At 34.7% G+C, this 24,225-nt stretch overlaps 1 protein-coding gene across 1 annotated transcript; it reads right to left on the bottom strand.

Annotated features, from left to right (window-relative positions):
• Positions 1-21,606: 21,606 nt before the first annotated feature.
• Positions 21,607-23,604, bottom strand: LOC111892044 (adenylate-forming reductase 03009). Its single transcript, XM_023888107.3, has one exon. The coding sequence runs from the start codon at positions 23,526-23,528 to the stop codon at positions 21,870-21,872; it is 1,659 nt and encodes a 552-aa protein (XP_023743875.1). The 5' UTR covers positions 23,529-23,604; the 3' UTR covers positions 21,607-21,869.
• Positions 23,605-24,225: the final 621 nt, after the last annotated feature.

Genomic DNA, 24,225 nt, shown 5'->3' with positions numbered 1-24,225 from the left:
TGGTAGTTTATGACAGGTAATATGACCGTTTTTGGACAGGAAGTTATTTAGATATATAACTACCATATGGCAGTTTTAAGACAAAAAGTTAGTTTTCTGTTATATATGATCAATTTTGGATTCTCTTTTGGGTACAGATTCATAACATCTTCTTCATTCAATATTCTAGAAAATTAGTGAGTTTCATCCGATTAGAGATTTTGAGTGTACCCTCGAAATGCTTTAATCTGAAAGTGTTTCACAATTCTCACTGATCCAAGTATATCTATACCCCAAAAATCTAACACTAACATACATAACAGATACATGTGAATAAGGTGATATCGAAGCAAAAGATGACAAATATGGTAAAATGTGATGAGATACACCAAAATCCAATATCCATAAGGATGAAGGAACACCTAAAGTGTTGGATGAAGACAGACCTGAATGAGACATTGAATCTAACATGGTAGTTGGATTAGAAAAAATAAATTTGATTCTTTGCTATAATAATAAAAAGGTATGTAACCGTAACATTTATGTGAATTTCGATTTCATAACCTCTCTCTAGTTTTTCTTAATATTCATTTTTATATTATTGCTATCAATAGAGAAAACTTAGATCCAAACTAGGTTGCATATAAACCTAAGGGTTAATTGTTTTTCCGCTCATATGTAATTTTATAACCTAGAAAACCTATCAGAAGGAACTTAAGGAAGGGAGATAGTGCCCATCTATAGATGATAACGTGTGAAATGAAAAACAATCTCAATGTGTTTTGTGTTCTCATTAAACACTGAATTCTTGGTTATCATTATCGCACTCTCGTTGTCACTATACAAAAGGGGTAGCTGACAGATGTGAGCACCCATATCTTCAAAAAGCCATCTCAACCAAACAATCTCACTAGTGACGATAGTCATGGCTCGATACTCAAATTTTGTAGAAGATCTAGAGACAAGATCATTTTTCTTACTCATATATGATATCAATGATCTCCAAGAAAAACACAATACCAAGTAGTGCACTTACGATCAAAGATATCGCCATCTCAATTAGCATCACTATAGGCTTGTAGCTCAAGAGAGGATGTAGATGGAAACACAAGGGTGAGGAACTGAGTACCACAGAGATATCTAAAGGTACAAAGAACAGCTCCCCAATGAGCAATAAAAGGACCAGTGACATACTGCTTAACCACATGAATTACATGAGCATTATCCAGTTTAGTGACAATGATGTAAACTAAAATCCCTATAATTGTACAATAAATGATTGGATCTAATAGGGGAATACCATAAGTTGCAGAATACTTTGTATTACTCTCTATCGGCGTATCAACTGTCCAATTATCAGTGAGTCGTGCTCTTTCAAACAAATCTGAAATAAAATTCGGTTGAGATAAAATATAACCCTTTTGGATATTTAGCAACTTCAATCTCCAAGAAATAATGCAACAAGCCTAAGTTTTTCATAGCAAAACGGTGAGCTAAATCACGCTTTAAAAATTCTACAACATCATGATCATCACCAATAATAATCATGTCATCTACATATAAGGAAAGAATAATCCACCCTGCACTCGTACACTGAACAAAGAGAGCCAAATCATGATTATTTGGTCGAAAACCAAGCGAAGTAATCACCATAGAAAATTTCTCAAACCAGGGAATGAAAGGCTTGTTTGAGACCATATGAAACCTTTCGAAGTCGAAAAACTTCACATGGTTGGTGAATAATACCTAAGGGAGGAAACATGTATATTTCTTCATGAAGATAACCATTCAAGAATTCATTCTTGACATGAAACTGATAAATCTTACATTGGTAAATGGTAGAAACTACAATCAAAGTGCAAACAATCATTATTTTTGCAACAGGAGCAAAGCTCTCCTCATAACCCACACTTAACTTTTTGCCGTACCCTTTTACAACAAATCTAGCTTTATAAGACTCAACGGATCCATCATTATGTGTTTTGATTTTATATACCCAACGATAACCAATCATGTGTTTTCCGAGCTTAATCAAAACCAAATCCCATACATGAGTCTGATAAAGAGCTTCAAGTGCCTCAACCATAGCGGTCTACAAAAAACGGATCAGAGACAGCCTCTTTGTAGCATGCTAGCTCAAAGAGACGATGTACATTAGTAATAAAGGAGGCAAACACTTGTGAGTAACAGGAATAGAAAAGTTCAGGAAGTATTTTAGACTTCTTTTTATGATAATACCTCGATGGTGGGGGATCTCGATGAATTGTAGGCAGAGGATTAGCAACAGATGACAGATCAGTAGCAGGTGGTGGATTATTGGTAGGTGGTGGATCATCAATTTCAATGCTAAATGGATCAATATTACAAAGCTCCTCTGGAGTTGCATCATGTGACTGAATAGGATTGCTATAGAATGGGATGTGCTCCAAAAAATTGACACTGTGAGAGACATACAATTTTTGATTCAACAAATTATAACACCAATAACCTTTGTGACCAATACTGTATCCCAAAAATACAAGAGGGGCTGATTTTGAAGACAACTTATCTCTTTCTACATTAGGCTTCAAGACAAAACAGGTACACCCAAATACTCATAACGAAAAATAATATGGATGTTACCTAAACAACATTCATATGGAGACTTACTCGATATGTGAGCAATAGAAATGCGATTAATAATGTAAGTGGCAGTAAGAACAACTTATCCCCAAAACATATCAAGAATTTGAGTAGAGAGTAGCAAGGATCTTGCAATTTCTAGGAGATGTTGATGTTTTCTTTATGCAAGAACATTCTGATGAGGGGTGTCTATACATGATGACTGATGCATAGTACCATCAAATGCCAATAACTGTTCAAAATCATTGAAGGTAAATTCCCCTCCCAAATCACACTGAAAACATTTGATGACAACAAAATGTTGAGTCTTGACAAGGGTTATGAAGGCACTATATATATGGTGAAATAATCAGACTTGGGCTTTATAAAATAAACCCACGTGTAACAAGTGTAATCATCAATTAGTGAAACATAAGAGTTAGATCCCGATTTAGAGGTAGCCTGGGATGGGCCCCATACATCAGAATGCACAACATTAAAGGGAACAACAAAACGAGTGACACTTTTATTAAACGATAAAGCAGGTAATTTTCCCAATTTACGACCATAGCAATCAAATATATCAATAGTTTTTAAAGAACCTAACACAACATTGGAAACCAAAAACTATAAACGTGATGCTGACACATGTCCCAAATGAGAATGCCAAAGATAAAAATTAGACGAATAAGGACTTAAAAGAAAGGACGACAAATCCATACTAGTGGCAATAACATCAACATGTAGCTGCTCCAAAACATAAAAGTTCCCCAAGTCTACGACCTATCCCAATCACCCTCCGAGACTGAATTTATTATACACAACAAATCGAATCAAAATAGAAGACCCAGCAACAAGACTTACACAACTGATTGACCGAAACAAGATTCAAATCAAGTGTGGTATTATAAAAAACATTTGTTAAAGATATATATGGAGTGACAATAGAAGCAAAACCCTCTACTGACATAGGTGTAGCACTAGCATACATAATAGAGACAGGTGAACGAGGTGATATCAACACAAAAGATGACAAATATGGTGAAATGTGATGAGATGCACCAAAATCCAATTTCGACAAGAATGAAGGAATACCTGAAGTGTTGGATGAAGACAGACTTGAATGATACATTGAAGCTGACATGGCAGTTGGATTGGCAACAATAAACTATCTGAACTGCTCAATAATATGTGGATCGAAGGCTGATGTTGCTGTAATCATATCTCATTCTCAACTAAAGGAGAAACAACATATTGTGGTGGCCTAAAAGGTGTAAACAGGGGAAGAAACATTCCAAAAGACATGTTCTTCTACAAGGCCGGCCTTATGTACATTTGAGTAAGGGTAGGGCTTAGGGCCCCAATTTTTAAGGGGCCCCACTTAATTTTCCACACGTTTATTCTTTTGTATCGATCACGCGTCTGACTCCCAAAAATCAAAAGTATTGATCAACTACAACCGACGATTACTCTTCCTATTCTTCTTCTTCTCTACGATTACACTTCTGTTCTTCTTCTTCTCCATTCTCGAACTCTGATTCTCGGTTCTAGCTTTCAAGGAATCTCCGATCTCGATTCTAGGCATCATCGATCTCGATTCTTCCACACTAATAAGCGCTGAAAATACCTTATGTACTTCGGTTCTTATTCTTCCTTCTTCATTCTCGATTTCTTCATAGAATCCATTGTTCAAAATCATTGATGATTTAACTATTCAAGGTTGTCACTGGACACTGAAATGGTAATGTGTTTGTGTTTTCACATTTCACTTTTGATTTTTTTCATTATTTAGGGTTAATAGCTGATTAGGGTTAATCTTTTCAATTATATTTTTAATTCTAGATTTCATTGTTAACTGTTGGTTGATTACTATTGACGTGAATCAAGTTAGAATGAAAATTTCAGTTTTCTAGATTTGAGCTTTATATTATATGAGGGGTGGTATAATCTTAATCCATATCTTCTACACATATCTTCTATGCTTATACCGGTTGTCTTGGTGATTATTTATTGCATCTAAAAAAAGCTAGAAAAATTAATTTTATGTCTTAAATTTATTCATAAAGAATATATATGTATTAGAAAAATTTAACTCCGTCATTTATAAACTTTTTAGTTTATTATTGCAAGTCCTGGATAAAGGAGGAGAGTTTATAACATTGAGTATAGTAAATGCTAAAGGGCCCCAAATTCTTTGTTCGCTTAGAGCCCCCAAACTAGTTGAGCCGGCCCTGTTCTTCTATAAAGGTTGAGACTGCGCAGGTGATCTGGTTTGCTATTGCTTCTGTACGAGCCAACTGATCACACAAATCCGACATAGCAGCATAGAATTCCTAAACACTGAGATTATTCTGTTGGAGGGCTCGAATGTCAACTCTAACGGGTACTGCTTTGCAAAATTATACCGAGTATATAGCCTATCCAAGTGATCCCAAACCTCCTTTAATGTGTCATAGTTCGCCAACTAAGTACTAATAGATTGGAAAACAAAATTATTATAATCTTAAAGTTATCAGTTCTCCATGAATCCAGTACGGCTACATAATTCACAACCATGTGATCTGTTAGTTTCTTCTTATCACCTTTAATAGTCCCCCACATACCCTTGCCTTGCAAGAAAGTCTTCAAAACATAACTCTAATAGGCATAATTCTTGCCATCGAGGTAGGTACTAATAGACTATAGAGAATCGTCTTTCGGGACCATATTTCAAATAACAGTAAAATGAAAATAACAAAAACTAACAACAAATACGAATAGCAGCAACATAACTCTTGATCTCGAAATCAACAAAATCGAACAAATCATACCAAGTAGAATATCGCGCAACGTCGTACCTGTTGCAACTCGCCCCCGAAAATACAAATAATCAACCGAGCTTTGATACCATGAAAACTAACAAGAAAAAGACATAGAATAGCTACAACTCGTCTTTTGGGACCATATTTCTAATAACAGTCAAATGAAAATAACAAAAACCAACAAAAAATACAAATAACAACAAAAACAATCTAGATCTCAAACTTAACAAAATCGAACAAATCATACCAAGTAGAATACTGCGCAACGCCGTGCTTGCTACAACTTGCCCCCGAAAATACAAATAATCAACCGGAAAAACTAACAAGTAAAAGACATAGAACAACTATGATTTTGTATTATTATCAAATGAGAAGTATAATTTCAACACAAGAGAAAAACATAATTTATAGACTAGCTAATTAGGCTAATATACAACCCAATACAAAATAAGGTCAAAGTCTTGTTAAGCTAATGGAAATAATAATAATAATAATAATAATAATAATAATAATAATAATAATAAGAGAAAATGACAAAAATAGCCATTTACACTAATTGCATTACAAAAATAGTAAAAAAAAATCGAAATTACAAAAATAGCCACCCATTTCGCAGATAAGAAGGTCCCATCTGCGAAATGACCTTCTCATCTGCGAAGTACAAGCACCTAAAGCACAGTTGTGCTTTAGGTACTTGTACTTTCGCAGATGAGAAGTTATTTTTTTTTAATATTTTTGCTGTATATATAGGGGTAAGTTCGCAGATGGAATAGGTCCATCTGCGAAATCCTCTCACTCTATCTGCGAAATGGTGTTTTTTTTGTATTATTATTTTTTTTTAAGTTTGACTATGAAATGAATTGGTTTGACTACGAAATCATGTTGCTATATAAAAAGTTTTGTAGAAAAAATATCATTTTGGTTGTTATTTGTTTAGGAACTCTCTCTACAATTTGCTCAAAAAATGATTGAATATTTGGTTTGTCTTGTAACCGGTGGGAGATGGCAAGTTAATGGAACTAATCTGGAATACATATGTCCACAGGGAGGTATTTCTGAATTCGCTTTGATATTTTCTAAGTATATTAGTTATAGTGATTTTGTATCTTTGGTAAGAAGCAAAATTGGTTTGTTAGACAAATATAGAATTAGTCTTCGTTTCCACCATCTTGAATTAAATTGTTATATAGCTATAGTTGAAGACATGGATGTTAGAATGTTGATAAACGTAATCAAATGTAATGGAGGAAGGGCTGTGAAAGTGTTTGTGGTGGTTGATGAAGTTGAGGAGGTTAATGGGGGTGGTGAAATTGGAAACCAGCTTGTTGGTAATTTATGCAGTTATAAAGGGAGCAACGATCTGATAGGTACTTTCAATACTCCTAGTGTACCTCAGTTTCACAGTGTTGCTGAAAATGTTAATGTTAGTTATTCACCTATTCACTATGTGGATCCTGAGAATTACAAGTCTGTTGGTGATGATGATGTTGGTACATATCTTAATCATGTGGGTGGTCGTTGTGATGATGTTGCCGAACAAGAAGTTAAACTTATGAATAGGCGTGTGGTAGATAAAACTAAAAAGAAAAAAAAAATCAAGTCAAAAAAATGAAAAAAATCATGTTTACGGGCATTATGTTGATGTTGGTGATGTATGTTTAGATATAACCGAGCTACAAAGCAATTCCGATAGAGATGAGTTGGGTGATGAAGTTAAAGCTAAGTTTCCCGGTAACCTTTTTCACGGTATGCCCCCTGTACCAGCATGGCCAGTTGATATTAATGAAGATATCCCAACACAGATGGTAGACATGAATCTTCAAAAGATTCAATGTGAGAGTATATTTAAGAACAAAGAACTTTTAAAGCGGTGTATTGGTAAAAAATGTCTTCGAGAAGGTTTCCAGACGAGGACAAGTAGATCCACCAAATCAAGGTATGAAGCTATGTGTGTTTCGAAAAATTGTTCTTGGTTACTAAGAGCAAAAGCAATTAAAAATTCTGATGGACTTTTCCAAGTGAATAAATTTGTTGATGTACACACATGTTCTTCAACATTGTTGCAACCTAATCATCGACAAGCAAACAAATATGTTTTGGGTGAATATGTTGCTGATGTTTTGGCTGAAGACTATAGTAGAGTTTATCGGGGAAAAGAAATTGTTAATGATATGAATGCTCAATTGAATATCAATATCTCATCCCATCAGGCATGGCGTGCGAAGCAATATGCATTGTTTTCGTTAAGGGGTATGAAAGAGGATTCTTTTACCAAACTTCCGGCGTATTGTCACAACTTGGCCAAACATAATCCGGGTACTGTCACACATATTAAAACATACGCTGATGATCGCTTTGAGTTTTTGTACGTCGCACTCGGTTGCTCGGTTAGTATTATCATATCCTAATTTAATTTTTTAATATTTATTTTGGTGTATTTGAATAGATATACAATGTATTGTAGGTACGAGCTTTTGTCAATTTTTGTAAGCTGACCCTAGTAGTAGATGGAGCTCACCTAAAGGGCGAGTTCAAAGGTACCATGCTACTTGCAGTTACTAAGGACGGACAAAACCAAATATTACCGGTTGCATATCGTATATGCAAAAATGAGTGTACCGATTCTTGGACATGGTTTTTTCAAAAACTACATGATTACATAGGAAATATGCAGGAGCTTACAATTATATCTGATAGGTCTCCATCTATAGCAATATCCGTTGCCAACATTTTTCCTCACGCTCATCATGGAATATGTGGTATCCATTTGTATTTCAACATAGTATCTAGATTCGGCAAGAGTAAGACGGTTAAAGGAATTTTTTGGGAGGCGTGTAGGGCGTACACAGTTGATGCTTTTGATGCTGCCATGGATGTTATGAAAAAAACAAAAGAACCAGTATGGGAGTACTTAAAAAGTATAAATCCAGAAACCTGGTCAAGGGCACATTTTAAAGGGAACCGATACAATCTTATGTCGTCCAACAGTGTGGAGTCTATAAATGCATTATCTAGACACGCACGTAAGGTGCCAATACTTATGTTGATTGATTTTTTTTGTGCTACAATGCAACAATGGTGGTTTCAAAGACGTAACTTTGCAGGTATTAAGTAAATTATTAATATTAATGTTTTATTAGTTTTGATGTTATTGATCTTAACTTCTTCATTTTGGCTGTTTTTTTAGCGAAAGCAACAACAACACTTACCCCTTGGGCGGATGAAGTTGTAAAAGAAAACAAGAAAACTTTTACCAAATGGGATGTTCGCATGATCTCAAATACGAAATGCGAGGTCAAAAAGGGGGCACAAAATGTGATTGTTGATTTTCAACATATGACATGTACATGTAGGCATTGGCAACTTGATGGGATACCTTGTGGTCATGTCATAAGATGTTTAACAGTGAACAATTACCAAGACTGCTCGAGGTTTTCATTAAATGCTTACCTTACCGAAACACTGAGGAAAACATATGAGGAATCAATAAACCCTCTGCCAAAGCCATCCGAATGGGAGATCCCCGATGATTTGATGATTGTTAAGCCACCTATAATGGATAAACGTCAGCCAGGCAGGCCAAGAAACACAGACCGCATTCCATCCCAAGGCGAGGGTCCAATTATAAAAGAGTGTTCTACATGTGGTCAACTAGGACACACGAGAAATAATTGTACTGGAAGGGCGTCCGGTAGCAGAGCAGGTCACATAATTTCTACTGCAGAAATGGCATATAATATTGGTGGTTCAGCGGGTTGCTCACAAACCCATAACGCTGATTTTGATATAAAACAACCTTGAAATTAAGAGTAATGACGAGTTGTGAGCTTATTATGTATTGTAATATTTTTATTAACTCTTACAAGACATTGCTATGCTTTCATATTTTAGTTAAGTTTGTTGATTATAACAATGAATGAAGCCTTTATATTATAAAATATAGTTTGCAGATTTATTTTAACAGTTACAACATGTTATTTAAAAAAAACAACAAATGATCCTTTGGATCCCTAATCTGTTTCCTGATAATATTACAACAACTTTATAACTAATTTTTAAACTCAGGGAACTGCAACGGGTACTTCTCTTTCTCCATTGTTATATAGTTATCCCTAATTCTCATTTTGTCTTCGAAACGATCCTTTTTTACCATAATGTGTATCAACTGCTCATCCTTCTCAGCAAGCCGTTTTTCAGTCGTTTTGATTGCCTTCTTACTCTTTTTTATCCAATCTTTATGCTCTTTGATTTTGTTTTTATTGAGGTTAATCAATTCTTGAGCTTGTTTGCATTCCGAATCTATATCATTAGCAAGTTGAGTGAGAAGTCGGGATGACTCTTTGTCCTCTTCTTGTTGTGCTTCAGCCTTCTTTAATTCTTCAAAATTTTCATCTGACATATATGGCCCGGCTGAAGAGGGTGTAAAAAAAGGGTCTACAGAATCAGTAGTAACAATCTACTTCGTTGCATGAGCAAATTTCGAATTTGTGTGAGGAACTCATAATAAAGTCGATATTGTATTAAACTGGAGCAATAAGTGGTATTTATACATACTAGACAGTAATGAGAAGTCCAACTTTGAAATGACTAGACAATAATGACAAGTCACTGTAGTAACCTGCACATCCCAATGGGACCCTTAAGTGACAAGAGATAAATGACAGTTTGACATGACAAAACACTGCATAAAGCTGAAAATGGTAGTCCAAATATAACCATTTCGTAGTCAAAGTATTAATTCATAGTCTATTTATTTATATAAATAGATGTTTAAGATCTATAAACCAAACACCCAAATCACCTAAACGAAACGAATTCCCATTATTAGAAATGTCGTCAAATGCAGCAAGTTCTTCGAATGAAGTACCTGGTTCCAATTCTGAAAGGCCATGGACGAAAAACGAGGTGTTAGTTCTAACACGATGCTGGCTAAGTGTTAAGGATGGTGAACCGTTACTTGCTCCCCCGCATTGCCTAATTGGTGATGAATGGAGTCGCATCACATCTTTGTTTAACCATGAGATAGGAGAAGGACAAAAAAGAGAAAAATCAGATGTTGTTACTAAGTGGACGGATGTAAAGGAAGAAGTGACATGGTTCAATCGAGCATGTAGTTATGCGAAACGTAACAATGTTCGTTATCGTGATGAAGAAGAGTTCTTGGAAGTTGTTACAGAGTTTTACATCTGTGAGCATGACGGCAGAGACTTCGAATATGAGGAATTTTGGAAGGTTGTTAGAGATAAACAGTATTTCAAGTAGACCGCTCTAATTTGTGTTAAGAATAACCCATGGACTTGTGTTTTACGTTAATGCTTTGTTCGTATTATGTCGTTGTTTTTCATGTAATTGTTGTGATATTTTTAATGGTTCATGGAATCCTTGTTACTAATGTATTCTAATATATTGTGATAACTAATGCAATGGCCATTTATTAACTCAAGTTAATCATACGAGTTGCTCACATAATAAACTAAATATATTTTAAACAAATGAAATACATACGAAATACATGAAAATAACCTAGTACTCACATAATAAACTAAAATAGATTTTAAACAAACGAAATACATAAGAAATACATGAAAATAACCTAGTACATAAAAATAACCTAGTACTCAAATAATAAACTAAAATAGATTTTAAACAAACGGGATATATTTCAAAATATTCCAAGGGGCTTCAAACTAGAATTCCAACCCGTTACTTAATGACTTGTATTCCTCCTTAGCAGCTTCCAAGATGACATCCTCAGTAGCATTTAAACGGGTGTCGTCAATTTTGTTATAAAGATCGTTGAATAATAGAACTTCGGTTTTCATTTCATACCATCTTGCTAAGATGTCTAGTTCGTCATGATCGTTTCTTGTAGCCATTCGGTTTTCAGCATTGAAAATATTGGTTAAACGGCTCCAAAACATTGGATCGTTCAACTTGCTTGTCTCGTACACATGAATATAAGCATGTGTAAGAACCAAGAACTCTTCATTGCTCCATGATATAGAACTCATTTTGATTGAAACAAAGAGAGTAGAATCTAAAACACAATATTTGAACAACTTTATTGGTTAATTTAATAAAGTATTGCAAGTAACTTAAGGTCAATTTATAGTAGTTTCTACACAAAATCGCAGTCCAATCTTCTAATATGTCTGCAATTCGTAGTCAAAATTAACTGACGAATGCAGTGTACTATACTTATAACACAATAGATCACTGTTCGAGTTGACAATTCATCCCCGGTTGAATGACAACACAATACATTGCTGCTTGAGTTGACAAGTCATTGCACCAGGAAAGTAAGGAGTGGTTATAAATAGATTTCAATATCCGTTGTAATTGTATTGTATTACTTCCCTCCTTGCAATTATGGACTCACCACATATATGGAGGAACGCAGAGGAGGTCGCTTTGGTTCAAGCTTGGATTACAACTGTAGAGGTGGATTTTCCACCGGGTCCCCCACAAGTTCGTGCTGGATCATTTTGGTCTCGTGTCTGTCATTTGTTTCACCATTTAATGAACCGCACTCAATATCGAAGAAGAAGAGATGTCAAAGCGAAGTTTCTGGATATGAAAATGAAGGTGAAACAATTTCAACGTATTTACAACGAGTTGGATAACGAACATGAAAATACGGATGAAGACATTCTACGGCAGGTGGCTTTGGAACTATACCGTTTTGAATATGATGGTAGCGAGTTTACCCACTTAGATGCATGGAATCTTTTAAAGAATGTCCCTTATTTTTAATATGCATGTTGGTTAAGTTAATTGTTTTTCGTTATTTAAGTTACTTGTTGTTGTATGTGTCTAGTCGTTACTATTTAATAAACGTCCATTTCTTTTAATGTATGTTGTTTCGTCAATAGCCAATATATAGAACACAATAAAATATAAATGGGGTACATAAATAACTAATACATAATACGACATAAACTATAAACTGGGTACATGGATAACTTATACATAACACATCACTAAAATAAAAACGGGGTACATAAAAAACTAATACATAATACTACATAAAACATAAAGGTGCTACATGAATAACTACTGCATTGAGGGAGGTAACAGGACCACTGTTTCATTTGGTATTTCCCAATGCACATGTGATGGTATAGTATTCACCAACTCAGATCCATATGCAAGTCGATACACATAATTAGTGAACTTGTAATCAACCATTCTCTGAATGGACTCAGATGTACGGGTTCTTAGACATGCTATAGCGTGGCCACATGGTATACCGCTTTTTTGCCATTTACCACCACTACATACCCTTCGTTCAACTTGTACGTTGCTGGTGGCAAAAGTGTCATCGACTTCAAATGTATCTCCATACAAACGTCTTGCATTACAATTATAAGACTTGTTGAGACTTTTTTGAACCTTACTCTCAACGTAAGGGGTCAACCCACCAGACAACCTCCCTATAAAATTTGATATTTTAATAAAAATAGTAGCACAATAAAAAAAACTAAATATAACAATCTCCCTTACCAGCCAGTTCGGCCCGTTCAGCATACTTTGATTGTATCGACGTGGTGGTTAACTTAATTATCGTTGTTATAGAAAACTCACGTGAGGATATAATTTGCAAAATTTCAGGGACGTCAATCGATTTAAAATTGTAACGTATTTTTGGGAAAAATGCTCTTGTCCATTTTGAAATCGGTATATCGTCAAGCCAGTAAATTGGACTCATAAGCAAGGTGCAGAAAGGTGGTTTCCTACATGTACTTTGCAACCTTTCCAAACACAAGTAAAAATCATCAACGCTATATGCATTGCATGACTTCCAAAACAACGATTCGACTTCCGTATTGTTATGTCCGATAGACTCACGTATCTTTCGAGCTATATCTTTAGGACAATATCCATGATAGGAATCCGGGTAGGCACTCTGAACACCAAAGTCTATGTTATCACACAGGTTGCTTATGAAACCAACCTCTATGTCCTCACCTAAAAAATCTCTTAACCTCATCATGAACCATCTCCATGATTCTTCACACTGTAAGGTTCCCAAACCAATTGCTAAGAGTAGTGGTTCATGATTTCCATCTAAAGCCACTGCGAAGTACATTGTTGTCAGAAAGCTCCCAAGAAGGGGTAAATAACCCACATATATCAGCAGTATCATGCACCTAAGGAAGGTACGAATCTACATAAAAACGAACACATATTAGTGATAAGTAAAAACTAATCGAGATACATTACCATGAAATATTATGTAACTCAATAAAAGAAGTATGTTATACCACGCAACCTAAAGCCACAAAACAGAATTGAAAGCGGTTGGTATCGGTTTTCTTAATGGCTGTGAAGGTATTAGGATTTGTTCTTTGAAGGTTATGCAAGAAAATTGGTAGTTGAGAAAAGGTTCTTTCGCTGTAACTATTCATTTTCAATACCGATGATAGTGCTCTACAATGATCACACAAATGCAATTATAAATAGAAAATATTGTATCTCTACTGATCAAAATTCCTAGTTTAACCTTTTAAATTCATAGTTCAACTTTTTGAATTCATAGTCAAACCAGTTCATTTCATAGTCAAATTTCACTGACCGACATGACAAAACTACAGAATGTACTTGTCTGCATTTCATAGTTGAACTTTTTGAATTCATAGTCAAACCAGTTCATTTCATAGTCAAAAAGAATTTTCTGTAATATGATTTCTTCTATAAATGGGTGTCACTCATTATGAAAAATTTAACTGAGAAAGTAACTCCGATTTAAAAGAATAAGAAGGCTAATGGCATACTGCAATTGCGGAAGAGAACGTATCGTTAGGATTTCGGGTACAGCTAAAAACCCAGGAAGATTGTTTTATGCTTGCCCATATTTGGTATCATGCTGTTCACGTCATTCAAATATAAACCCTCGTGTTTACATCACAAAAATTTATTTTCTTACTGTGAATATTAAATTTAACAGGGACCAAAATGCGGGTTTATCAGTTGGGTTGATGAAGAGAAGGACCAATCTTCTATGGCAATAGCTAAAGTAGCTAACTCTAATAAACTCTTTCAATCAGAAAATAAGAAGTTAAAGATAGCGTTGGTTTGTAGTTGGGTGTTGTTCTTGGCAGTTCTTGTTTACAAGTTGTAAGCTTTTCAATATTGTTTTTATCGTTTTGAAGTTGTTAGGTCAATAAATTGTTGTATTTGTAACGTTAAAACAAATGTTGTAGTCGTTCTTATGTTGTATGTACTGATAAGTAATTAGTAGGTCATTAATTTGTTGTAATTGTCGTAACGTTATATTTTTTGCCATCCGTTGAGTAAACTATAAAAATAAACTAATAATGAAATCCAACATTAATTTATATATACATTTATATAATCCAACTACATAGGACCTAGACTAGACCCCCAAATAATTTTTGCCATCCATAGACGGAACTCTAAAGCTGCGTTCTTTGGGTCAATAAGAACACGTATTGGTTGACCTGAAACCAATTGCTCCATAAACATACAAAGAAAAACACCGCAATCTCCCAAATGACTACTTTGTTGGGGAACATTTTCTTCATAAATGAATTGCATATTCAATGGAATCCTTGGGATGTTCCTCCGGGCCCAATACTTAATCTTGTCCAAATAATTTGCCACCCGACGTTCAAATTTGGAAAAGATTCCTTCAGATTTGAATTTTTCATAAGCCCCTCTACCAAGACTGTCATAAATATGCACTTTCATTGACGCTAATCGTAGTTCCCCAAATAGCCAATGATTAGGGGATGAATGAATCGGAATAAGACCTGTATAAGGATCAGAAAATAAAATTATGTTTATTTACATCACAATACAAAAACATAACAAAAAAACGATATTATTTTCAATATAAACTATTAAGTTTACCGTAACATCCCACCAAGCAACCATGAAGTTGGGGTACGTAGCAATACCAGCCATAAACGCCCTCCAGTCCTGTCCTTCTTCCAAAGCATGAGAAACAAAAAAATTTGGAGGCATTATTGTATGTCGGTCGCTCTCAAACCGACTCTCCATCAAAAGTCGGTACCAAATGGTTATATGCTGCACACATAATACTTTTGTTATTGACTAAAAAACAATTAACTTATAAAATAATTAATTAACAATTAATTTACCGCTGACTCCAACCATCCGTCGTGTGTATGCCCAAACAATGAGCTCCAAAAATCTCTATCTAACACGAAATTAAACAAACGATGCTGGACATCATATGAATGCAATACATAATTTTGGATGACATCCTCACCGCCTGCTACGTAAGGTTGCAGGCGCAACATGGAGAAGTCATGAGCAACACCAAAAACTGGAGGAGGAACGAGGCTTGTTGATTTGATATCAACCTTCTTTTTTGTTCTTCTTTTTTGCTTCGGTGTCGTGTGCAACTAAAAACAATATTCAAATGTTTAAATCTATATCTCTCAGATAATTCACATAAACATAAAATCATCAGTTTATAAATAAAACGAATACCTCGGTGTAAGGATGGCACAAATATTGTGATGGTTTTCGACTCCTCGGTTTATCGGGTGTAACTTCTTTGTCGTCATCATCATCAAAATAATCTACAATTCCCGTTATTATTAGTTCGTCTTCGTCCGACACATCATCATCAAATTTGTTCCCCGCATTGTCATTCCTCTCCTCCCACTCCTACATTAAAAATAATACTTTATACTTAATAACGAAATACGCATAATTTAATAAGCAATAATATCTAAATAAACAAAATATTTATATTAATGTAACTATAAGAACCTCTTTAACTTCACTATAATCATTTACATCAAACACATCATCATCAAATTTGTTCCCCGCATACGCATTCCTCTCCTCCACAACCTATATTTTCAAATATAAAATATGAACACAGGTATTCATATATGTTAATAAAATTTAATAAATAATGTAGCGTGTAACTAACCTGTTCATCATAATTTCTTTGTGACACTGTCGGTTCATCAAAAATAATGTCGTTCCAAAATTGTTCATTATTCACTTCTTCAACAAAAACCTCTGTAGGTTGTCGGTTCATAAACACATGCTGCTCCAGTGCTTGTAACAGTTTCAACACCTCGTCTAGCTTGTGTTTCCCACTGCCCCGACCTCTACCATGAGAGCGACCACTGGACGACATACTAGACGAAGATTCGTCTTGTCTCCTAAAATGGTCCCGTACTGAGGATGGAACTGCTTTCCCTTCACCATATACATACTCTTGAAATGACATATAATAAGAAGATGTCATCTCACCATCACCCGGTAACATGTTTTGTCTTGGTGGTAGCCCCTCCTAAAAAATTAAACATATTAAAAATGCATATAAAAGTATAATAATCAAGTTTATTAATAATAAACGAAATATTTTTAAACCTGCATCTTTGACCAAATCTTGTTCACGTCAACCCATTTCAATTTTTTTGTTCCACTCCATCGTTTCATCCGAGGCAAGTCTTTATTTTTTCTCGATGCAAATCCACATGCACGAACAGCCGGAATCATCTCATATATTCATATCTACAATTTTTTACAATTACAGTAATAAAAGTTAAAATTAAAATAAAAAACATAACAATAAAACAATTTAAATATAAGAAAATTTTTATACCCTTATTGGAGCCGTAAATCCGGAGACAGGGTACTTTAAAGTTTGACCACGCTCAGAAAATGATAAATAATTATGTATTTTGTTCCATGTATCCTCAAGGTCAACATAAGTAAAATCCCAGAGATAGCTACCACAAGCGAAGCTAACAAAACAAAAAAAAATTGATTATTATATAAATTTTAACTTTAATAAAATAGAACTTTTAACGTAAACAAAATATACCTATTCCAGATATCCAAATTCTCAGCAAAAAAAAAAACCAATCTTGTGGCACCCGATCATTAACTTCTTTACCCAAAAAACTTTCACACAAAACGTATATCAAACATACTCTAACTGCATCAACGTCGTCAAGTGCTAGGAATGTTTGATTTAAAATTAAACGTTTCAGGTCGCCGATTTTCACCAAACTATTAGTATGGTCCGGAAATAGCCGTTCACGCAATAAACATCTTTTTTTACTGCTTATTAATTTTTCCGACCCTTTTCTCCCAATGTTTTTTGGATACTCCCCAAAATTGAAGCCGGTAATCAAACAAAACTCTTCCGGCCCATAAACCATTTTTGTATTGCCTACTCGAAAATATAAACGTTTTATTCCATCTGGAGATAAAACAGGGTCCGGCCGGATCTGATGAAGGAACATTTTATGAAACAATAATGTGTCCCCTTATAAACGAGGGACATCAATAAAATAACCAAAGACGGTATCTCTGAAAATAGCACGTCGGGCATCATCTAAAACTTCAAATACTTCCCATATGTTACCGCCAGAGCCTTTTAAGTTCGCAAAGGCTTTCGTATTCATTAAACTAAAATCATGCCGCAAAAAAAAAACACAAAAACAAATTAGATAACTAAAAAATATTTTTTTTAAATATATGATTAGGAACTGCAAATACAATTTCTTAATTACTAATATATATATATTTCCGATAAAAAACAATAACATACACATATATAAACAATTTTCCAAGTTATACAACAAATATATTTACGATAGAAAACAATATCATACATAATTATATAAACATTTTATTAAACAAATTTTCAACTTAAACGACAAATATATCAACGACAAATTTTCAACTTAAACAAATTTTCAACTTAAACAACAAATATATAAACAATTTTTATCTTTCTAATTAAAACTAACATTTTATAACCATATAAACAAAAAAAATTAAAAATAAAACGACAATCAAATTAACAATTTTGCAAGTTATACGACAACTTTATACAAAATTTCAACTTACACGACAAATACAAACAATTTCTAACAATATATATACGACAAATTTTCAACTTATACAAATGTTATACTTATACGACAAACACGAACAATTTCTAACAATATATATACGACAAAATTTCAACTTATACAAATGTTATACTTATACGACAAATATATATACAAACGACTATTTTGCACTTTATATAAACAATTATACGATAAGAATATACAAGATTTCAGGTTATACAACAACTAAAAAAACAACAAAAATAACAAATTGTAAACATTATCTACGCAGTCTCTACTTGTCTCTACTTGCATTTAAACTTCAAGTACACTAAAAAAATATTAAAATTATCAAACACAACAAAATTACCCTTTTTTAACACTAAATAATACAACAAATGATAAAATAAAGAGATTGTTGACATTAAAATAGTTAAAATCTAACCATATTTGCGGAATTGTTGACATAATCCTCTATTTTCTTCAAAAACTAGCCAAAATTCCGAGAGAAGCCCAAAGTTAGAAAGAGTTTTTGTGTAGAGAATGGTGAAAAATGGAGAAAAAAAAAACGTTTTTATACTCAAAATCGAGGGCATTTCGCAGATGAGAAGGTCATTTCGCAGATGAGACCTTCTCATCTGCGAAATGGGTGACTATTTTTGTAATTTCAATTTTTTTTGCTATTTTTGTAATGCAATTAGTGTAAATGGCTATTTTTGTCATTTTCTCTAATAATAATAATAATAAATCATTTAAATAATATTAATTAACTAAAATAGTGTTCTACAGACACGACCTTGAAAAATAATAACCGTTATACATAAAAATAATTGTTTTTGTTATTTTTATCGACATAATCTAAGAAATAATTGTTTTTGTTATTTCTATCGACATAATCTAATTAATATAAATAATCTAGTTACCATCGATAGTCCTTTAATCTACTAAAAGCTTGCTAGTAACCAGGGGTCTTAAAGACTAAATAATCCGTTAATTGTCTTTAGAATATATCTACTATTGGATTTATGTGATCTGTCCCCATTCCGTCGACTTACAAATATTTTGTTTATCCGATCCGTGTGATACTTAGTTTAGCTGTAGCGTTTGGTCCATAAAAGAAAGAAACAAAAATGGTTAAATCATCTCCACCCGCCTATCAAGCTAATGCTAAAAGTATTAAAGCATATGGCTGTTAAAGTTACGCGTTATGGGTGCCTATAACCGTATTATAGCACTTGTAACACCCCCTCTCTCTCCTCCTCCCCTTCTCGTTAGGGGAGATGTTATGACATCTACCGTTGTGATGAAGATGCGATGAAATGTATATTTTGATAGGATGTTGCCTTCATCAACAAAAATCTCTCTCTCTCTCTCTCTCTCTCTCTCTCTCTCTCTCTCTCTCTCTCTCTCTCTCTCTCTCTCTCTCTCTCTCTCTCTCTCTCTCTCTCTCTCTCTCTCTCTCTCTCTCTCTCTCTCTCTCTCTCTCTCTCTCTCTCTCTCTCTCTCTCTCTCTCTCTCTCTCTCTCTCTCTCTCTCTCTCTCTCTCTCTCTCTCTCTCTCTCTCTCTCTCTCTGTGTGTGTTAGAACATATACACACATCCCCACTTTTAGTTATTAGTGTCTTGACATGTGATATGACAATTTTGAGTGTTATAATATTGGACCCCCTACCCATTGCTTGCTAATGTCATGGGTATACTAGTATATCAACATAAAGTTTTTAATTAACTAAATAATATTTAATTCTAATAATTTAACACATAAACTAAAAACTCAAATTCAAATCTTTAAAAAATCATATAAAAAAAAAAAACAAACTTGCAACAAAAAATTTCAAACATAAATTAAGTTACTATTGGTCATCGGCATCTTCGTTTTGATATAAATGCTCTCTAAAGTATTGCAGAAGAAACATACATGCTTCAGTAGATTGAATTTGAAGAACTCTTATCATGTAATCATTCATAGTAGGAATTAATTGTTGCATTAGATTAACTTCATCGGTTCCATCATACGATGCTAACTGTATGTCATGTTTATGACCCAACTACCATATTATATAATATAATACAAACATATATAATTCTATTCATCATGCCGTCATCTAGAGTCGTGCAAGGTGTTTCATTAAATGTCATTTATGTTTCAGTACACCAAGCACCCTCTTTAATTATGTTCTTCCTAGCAAACTTTTATCTTTTTTTTTTTTTTGTAAATCTCTTTGTTTTTTATCCCTCGGTAACAAGTATGCTTTCATAAAAATAGCATAATGAGGATACATCCCATTACAAATATAGTAACCATGTTTGTATTCTCTTCCATTCAGTGAAAGATATATCATGTGCTTGTCTGGTCACAATATCCTTGAAAATTGGGAAACTACTATGAACATTTATGTCATCATTGGACCTTGCAACCCAAAGAATGCATGCCAAATTTACAAATCATTAGATGCTATAATTTCCAGTATCAAACACGGTACACCTATATATCAACTCGGGTAAATCAGAATCGCCATGCATTTTGAGATTTTTCTCATTCTTAATGCGTAAAATCAAGAGTACCAATCATTTCTGATGATAGACTGCTTTTCTTCATTGACCACATACAATGTCTCAATATCACGTTTAATAAGTTTATGAAAGTATAACAAAAAAAACATCTATAACATATGTGCAAATATATTCCATACACTCTTGTAAGGTTGTCGTTGATATTTTCAAATAATCATCCATTGCATCATAGGTAATAACGGAACCTAGATATCTAATTGTGGTCATACATTTAACTATATATACAACTGAATCCCATTATACCTCTACTGTCTGATCTTTGCTAAAAAAACACTCACATCGCACCTCTAAACCATTTACTAACGCATAAAAATACCTCTTTAGTTATACGGAAAATATGATCAAATGTTTCCTCATTATAAATTTAATTTTTAGAAAAAAAATTAGGTACCAAAGCTTGACGATCTCTATTGACAACAACTCATGTGTGCTTTAACATGTGTTGATTCCTGTTCAACAACATCGATAATAACATTAAAGAATGTTGAGACAAACTCTCTGTTATCCGAATCATATTTTTCAAAACTCATCTATTTTTATAGTGTAAAAAAGGTTAAAAGATAGTGAAGATTATGTGTGAAATGTAAGTGGTATATGTACATCAAAGTATGTATAAATAAATTACAATGGTTTTTTTAACATGTGAGTTGTCTTTTGAAAATCAGCAAAATTCTATCATTGGTCGTGGCCGTGGCACCAGAGGTGGTGTGCACGACCACGGCCAAAATGCCACCAAAACCTCCAATGGTCTCATGCAATGTATACCCGAGGCCTAATGTCAAAATTTACAAAATCTAAACACTTCAAATGATTATGGAAATTCTAGCCATCTACGATCTAGGCATCAATCTTACATTTTCCGGAACCCTTCATTTATTATAATTTGGTAAATACAGTACTACATATATATGTTTATTAAGGCTTTAAAACCTCTTACAGATTAGCGAGGGACAACGATTTGTAGATTCCTCTATCTTGGAAACCACACAGCTTGGAGCTCGTTTGAGCCACATAACATGCAGTTAGTTTTGTGGTTTGTTTATTGCTAAATGTTTATTTACTTAAGAGTCCCAAATGGGACCAAAAGCAGGAATCCCTTTACTTTTGCATGCATTCACCACATCCCTACTCCCTTCAGGATTACTAGTTACGATCACCACCTCCGCTCCCCAGTTCTTTGCCGCCGTGACACTCATCTCAGACACATTCGGCCGCCCCATCAGGGCGGTGTCGTGAACAATCACCTTCTCTTTTGGATGCCGACTCACCCACTCCTTTATTTCCTTGCCAAAGTTTTGTTCGATCCCTTTTGCTACCCATAACAAGCACACATCCGCTGGACCTTGTTGTAACAAGAACGAAAGAAACACACAAATCCCAGAACCTGTTGCCACCACCAAGACACGGTTGTACATGTTAACTAGGTAAGGCAGACCAGCAAAATGGACTTGTCGGACCCATAAGTGGCTTGGAGGGTTTGAGACCAGGGATTTCGTGAAATCACCCACTGCACCAGCTAGCATCATGTGTTCTTCCTTCCCATCCGAAATGATTCCAAAAGCATGCCATTCCGACATGGGGGAAGGACTAATCCGACCTAGTATCCCCGGCTTTACCCCTCCGGTGAACTTAATGATCGACGCATGGCCTGATGGGGCGGAGACTTTGACGGCAACCCGCCTCACAGTCACCCATGGGATGATGATTAGTATCGTTATGACCAAGGTTAACCAGAATTCTTGTTCTTTAACCAATCTTGATCCTACGTCTTTCCTGTAAGATTTGGTCTCAGGTTCATAAGTTTTTGTGAGCAAGATAAATGCCCAGAGGAGAATCAACGAAGCCCAACCCGTGAACCTATGAGTTCTTTCAAACACATTATGATGGAGGTGGCGGATGAGAGGGAACGCCGCTAGACAACACAGACAAAGCAGGGAGAGAATAGCTGAGGCCACCCCAATTATCGCGTTCGAAGTGTTGTCTCTGTCTTTCAGAGTAAGAACTAAAGAATAGGTAAGCCAAGCGACTGATGAAACCCCACAACTACTATGTATCCCACCTAAAGATTGAAGTAAAGAGGTGGTAGCAGTTTTGAGACGTAGAGGCACCCAAGAATGGCCGAAGAGATTGACAGCGAGCCAGAAGACAATGCGTAAGAAGGCTTCACTTCGACATAGTGTTAGAGCGAAAAGGTTTCCGATGGAGAACAGAGTGGCATGGTTTCTTGCGTATGGAAAACGACCCGTGGCTGCAAGAACTAACCCTGTAATGTTCAGAGTCAAACAAACCATAAAGAGTCTCTTATAAACCGTAAACAAGCCTTGATCGAGCAAGATCACAGACAATCTTGACTCTTTCTGTTTTGTTGGCTTGGAAACAATCTTTTTGCTGGGAGCTTGGGGGAGTTCTGGAACTGGAAGTGTTAAAGGCAACTTGTTGTTGTCTTCTAATTCGTAGCCTTCTTCTATGTTGATCAGTACGTCGTCATCATCTTCATCATCAGTCTCTAAGTCGCAGAAATGGCTACTGGCTCGACTGGTGGACCTGGAAATAATGTTGGAACCAGAAGTTGGTACGATTCTTTTTGAAGATCCCCATGGAAGCCAAACTCGTCGACTAGCTCGAGGTGCATCAATGGCGAATGGATCCTTATGGGGTTGGATCTCAAAGGAAACACCTCGACAACTTGAAAACCTTTGATCCATGGTTTCTTTTTGCATTACTAGCTATCTCTTTTGTTGGCAATTCTTTGAAATGAAAGGAGGAAGAGAACTGTTTGTGGTCTGTCTGCATTGTGCAAAATATTTCCATATTTATAGATGGGGACCTGTGCAGTGATCGGTTGAAACGTACAACATCGAAGAATCGTCAATGAATTGCATTTGCTATGTAATTATCGAAAGGAGCAAAGTCTACGGTTTTGTATCACTAGCGGACTTCGTCAACGCAAATGTACATAAGTATATTCCGTTCTAAACCGTATAAAATATATTCAAGTAGCTAAATATGTATCTTTATGGAGATTCGATGATCATAAAAACAAGCTTTTAAGGGTAAACGCTCTGAACTACACGCGAACTTCCATGCATACGTAGGTCAACATAGTAGATTTTATTTTCATAAATGATTTTTACTGTTTTATTACAATATTTAACTTTCGAATATTTAACACATGTCCCGAACTAATTAGCCCCTAAAAAATAAAAACATTCGTAATATTGTTTGTCGTATCGAGACTTTCAGACAAGATGTTCGAGTGATCCGTTCAGAGAATTAATGAGCTTTTGTTAATTTAATGAGATTTTATAATTAAGAAATTTTCTAAACTATTTACTTTGAGACGAGATAATAAAGGGTAAAAACTATGGTAATTAATCAATGAAGGTGAGTTAAAAACTTAAAATAATTTCTGAAAAT

Source organism: Lactuca sativa, chromosome 7 (genome assembly GCF_002870075.4).
Source record: "Lactuca sativa cultivar Salinas chromosome 7, Lsat_Salinas_v11, whole genome shotgun sequence".
Classification (NCBI taxonomy): domain Eukaryota; kingdom Viridiplantae; phylum Streptophyta; class Magnoliopsida; order Asterales; family Asteraceae; genus Lactuca; species Lactuca sativa.
Note: the sequence above shows the minus strand (reverse complement) of the source record. Positions and strands in the feature narration are given on the sequence as shown.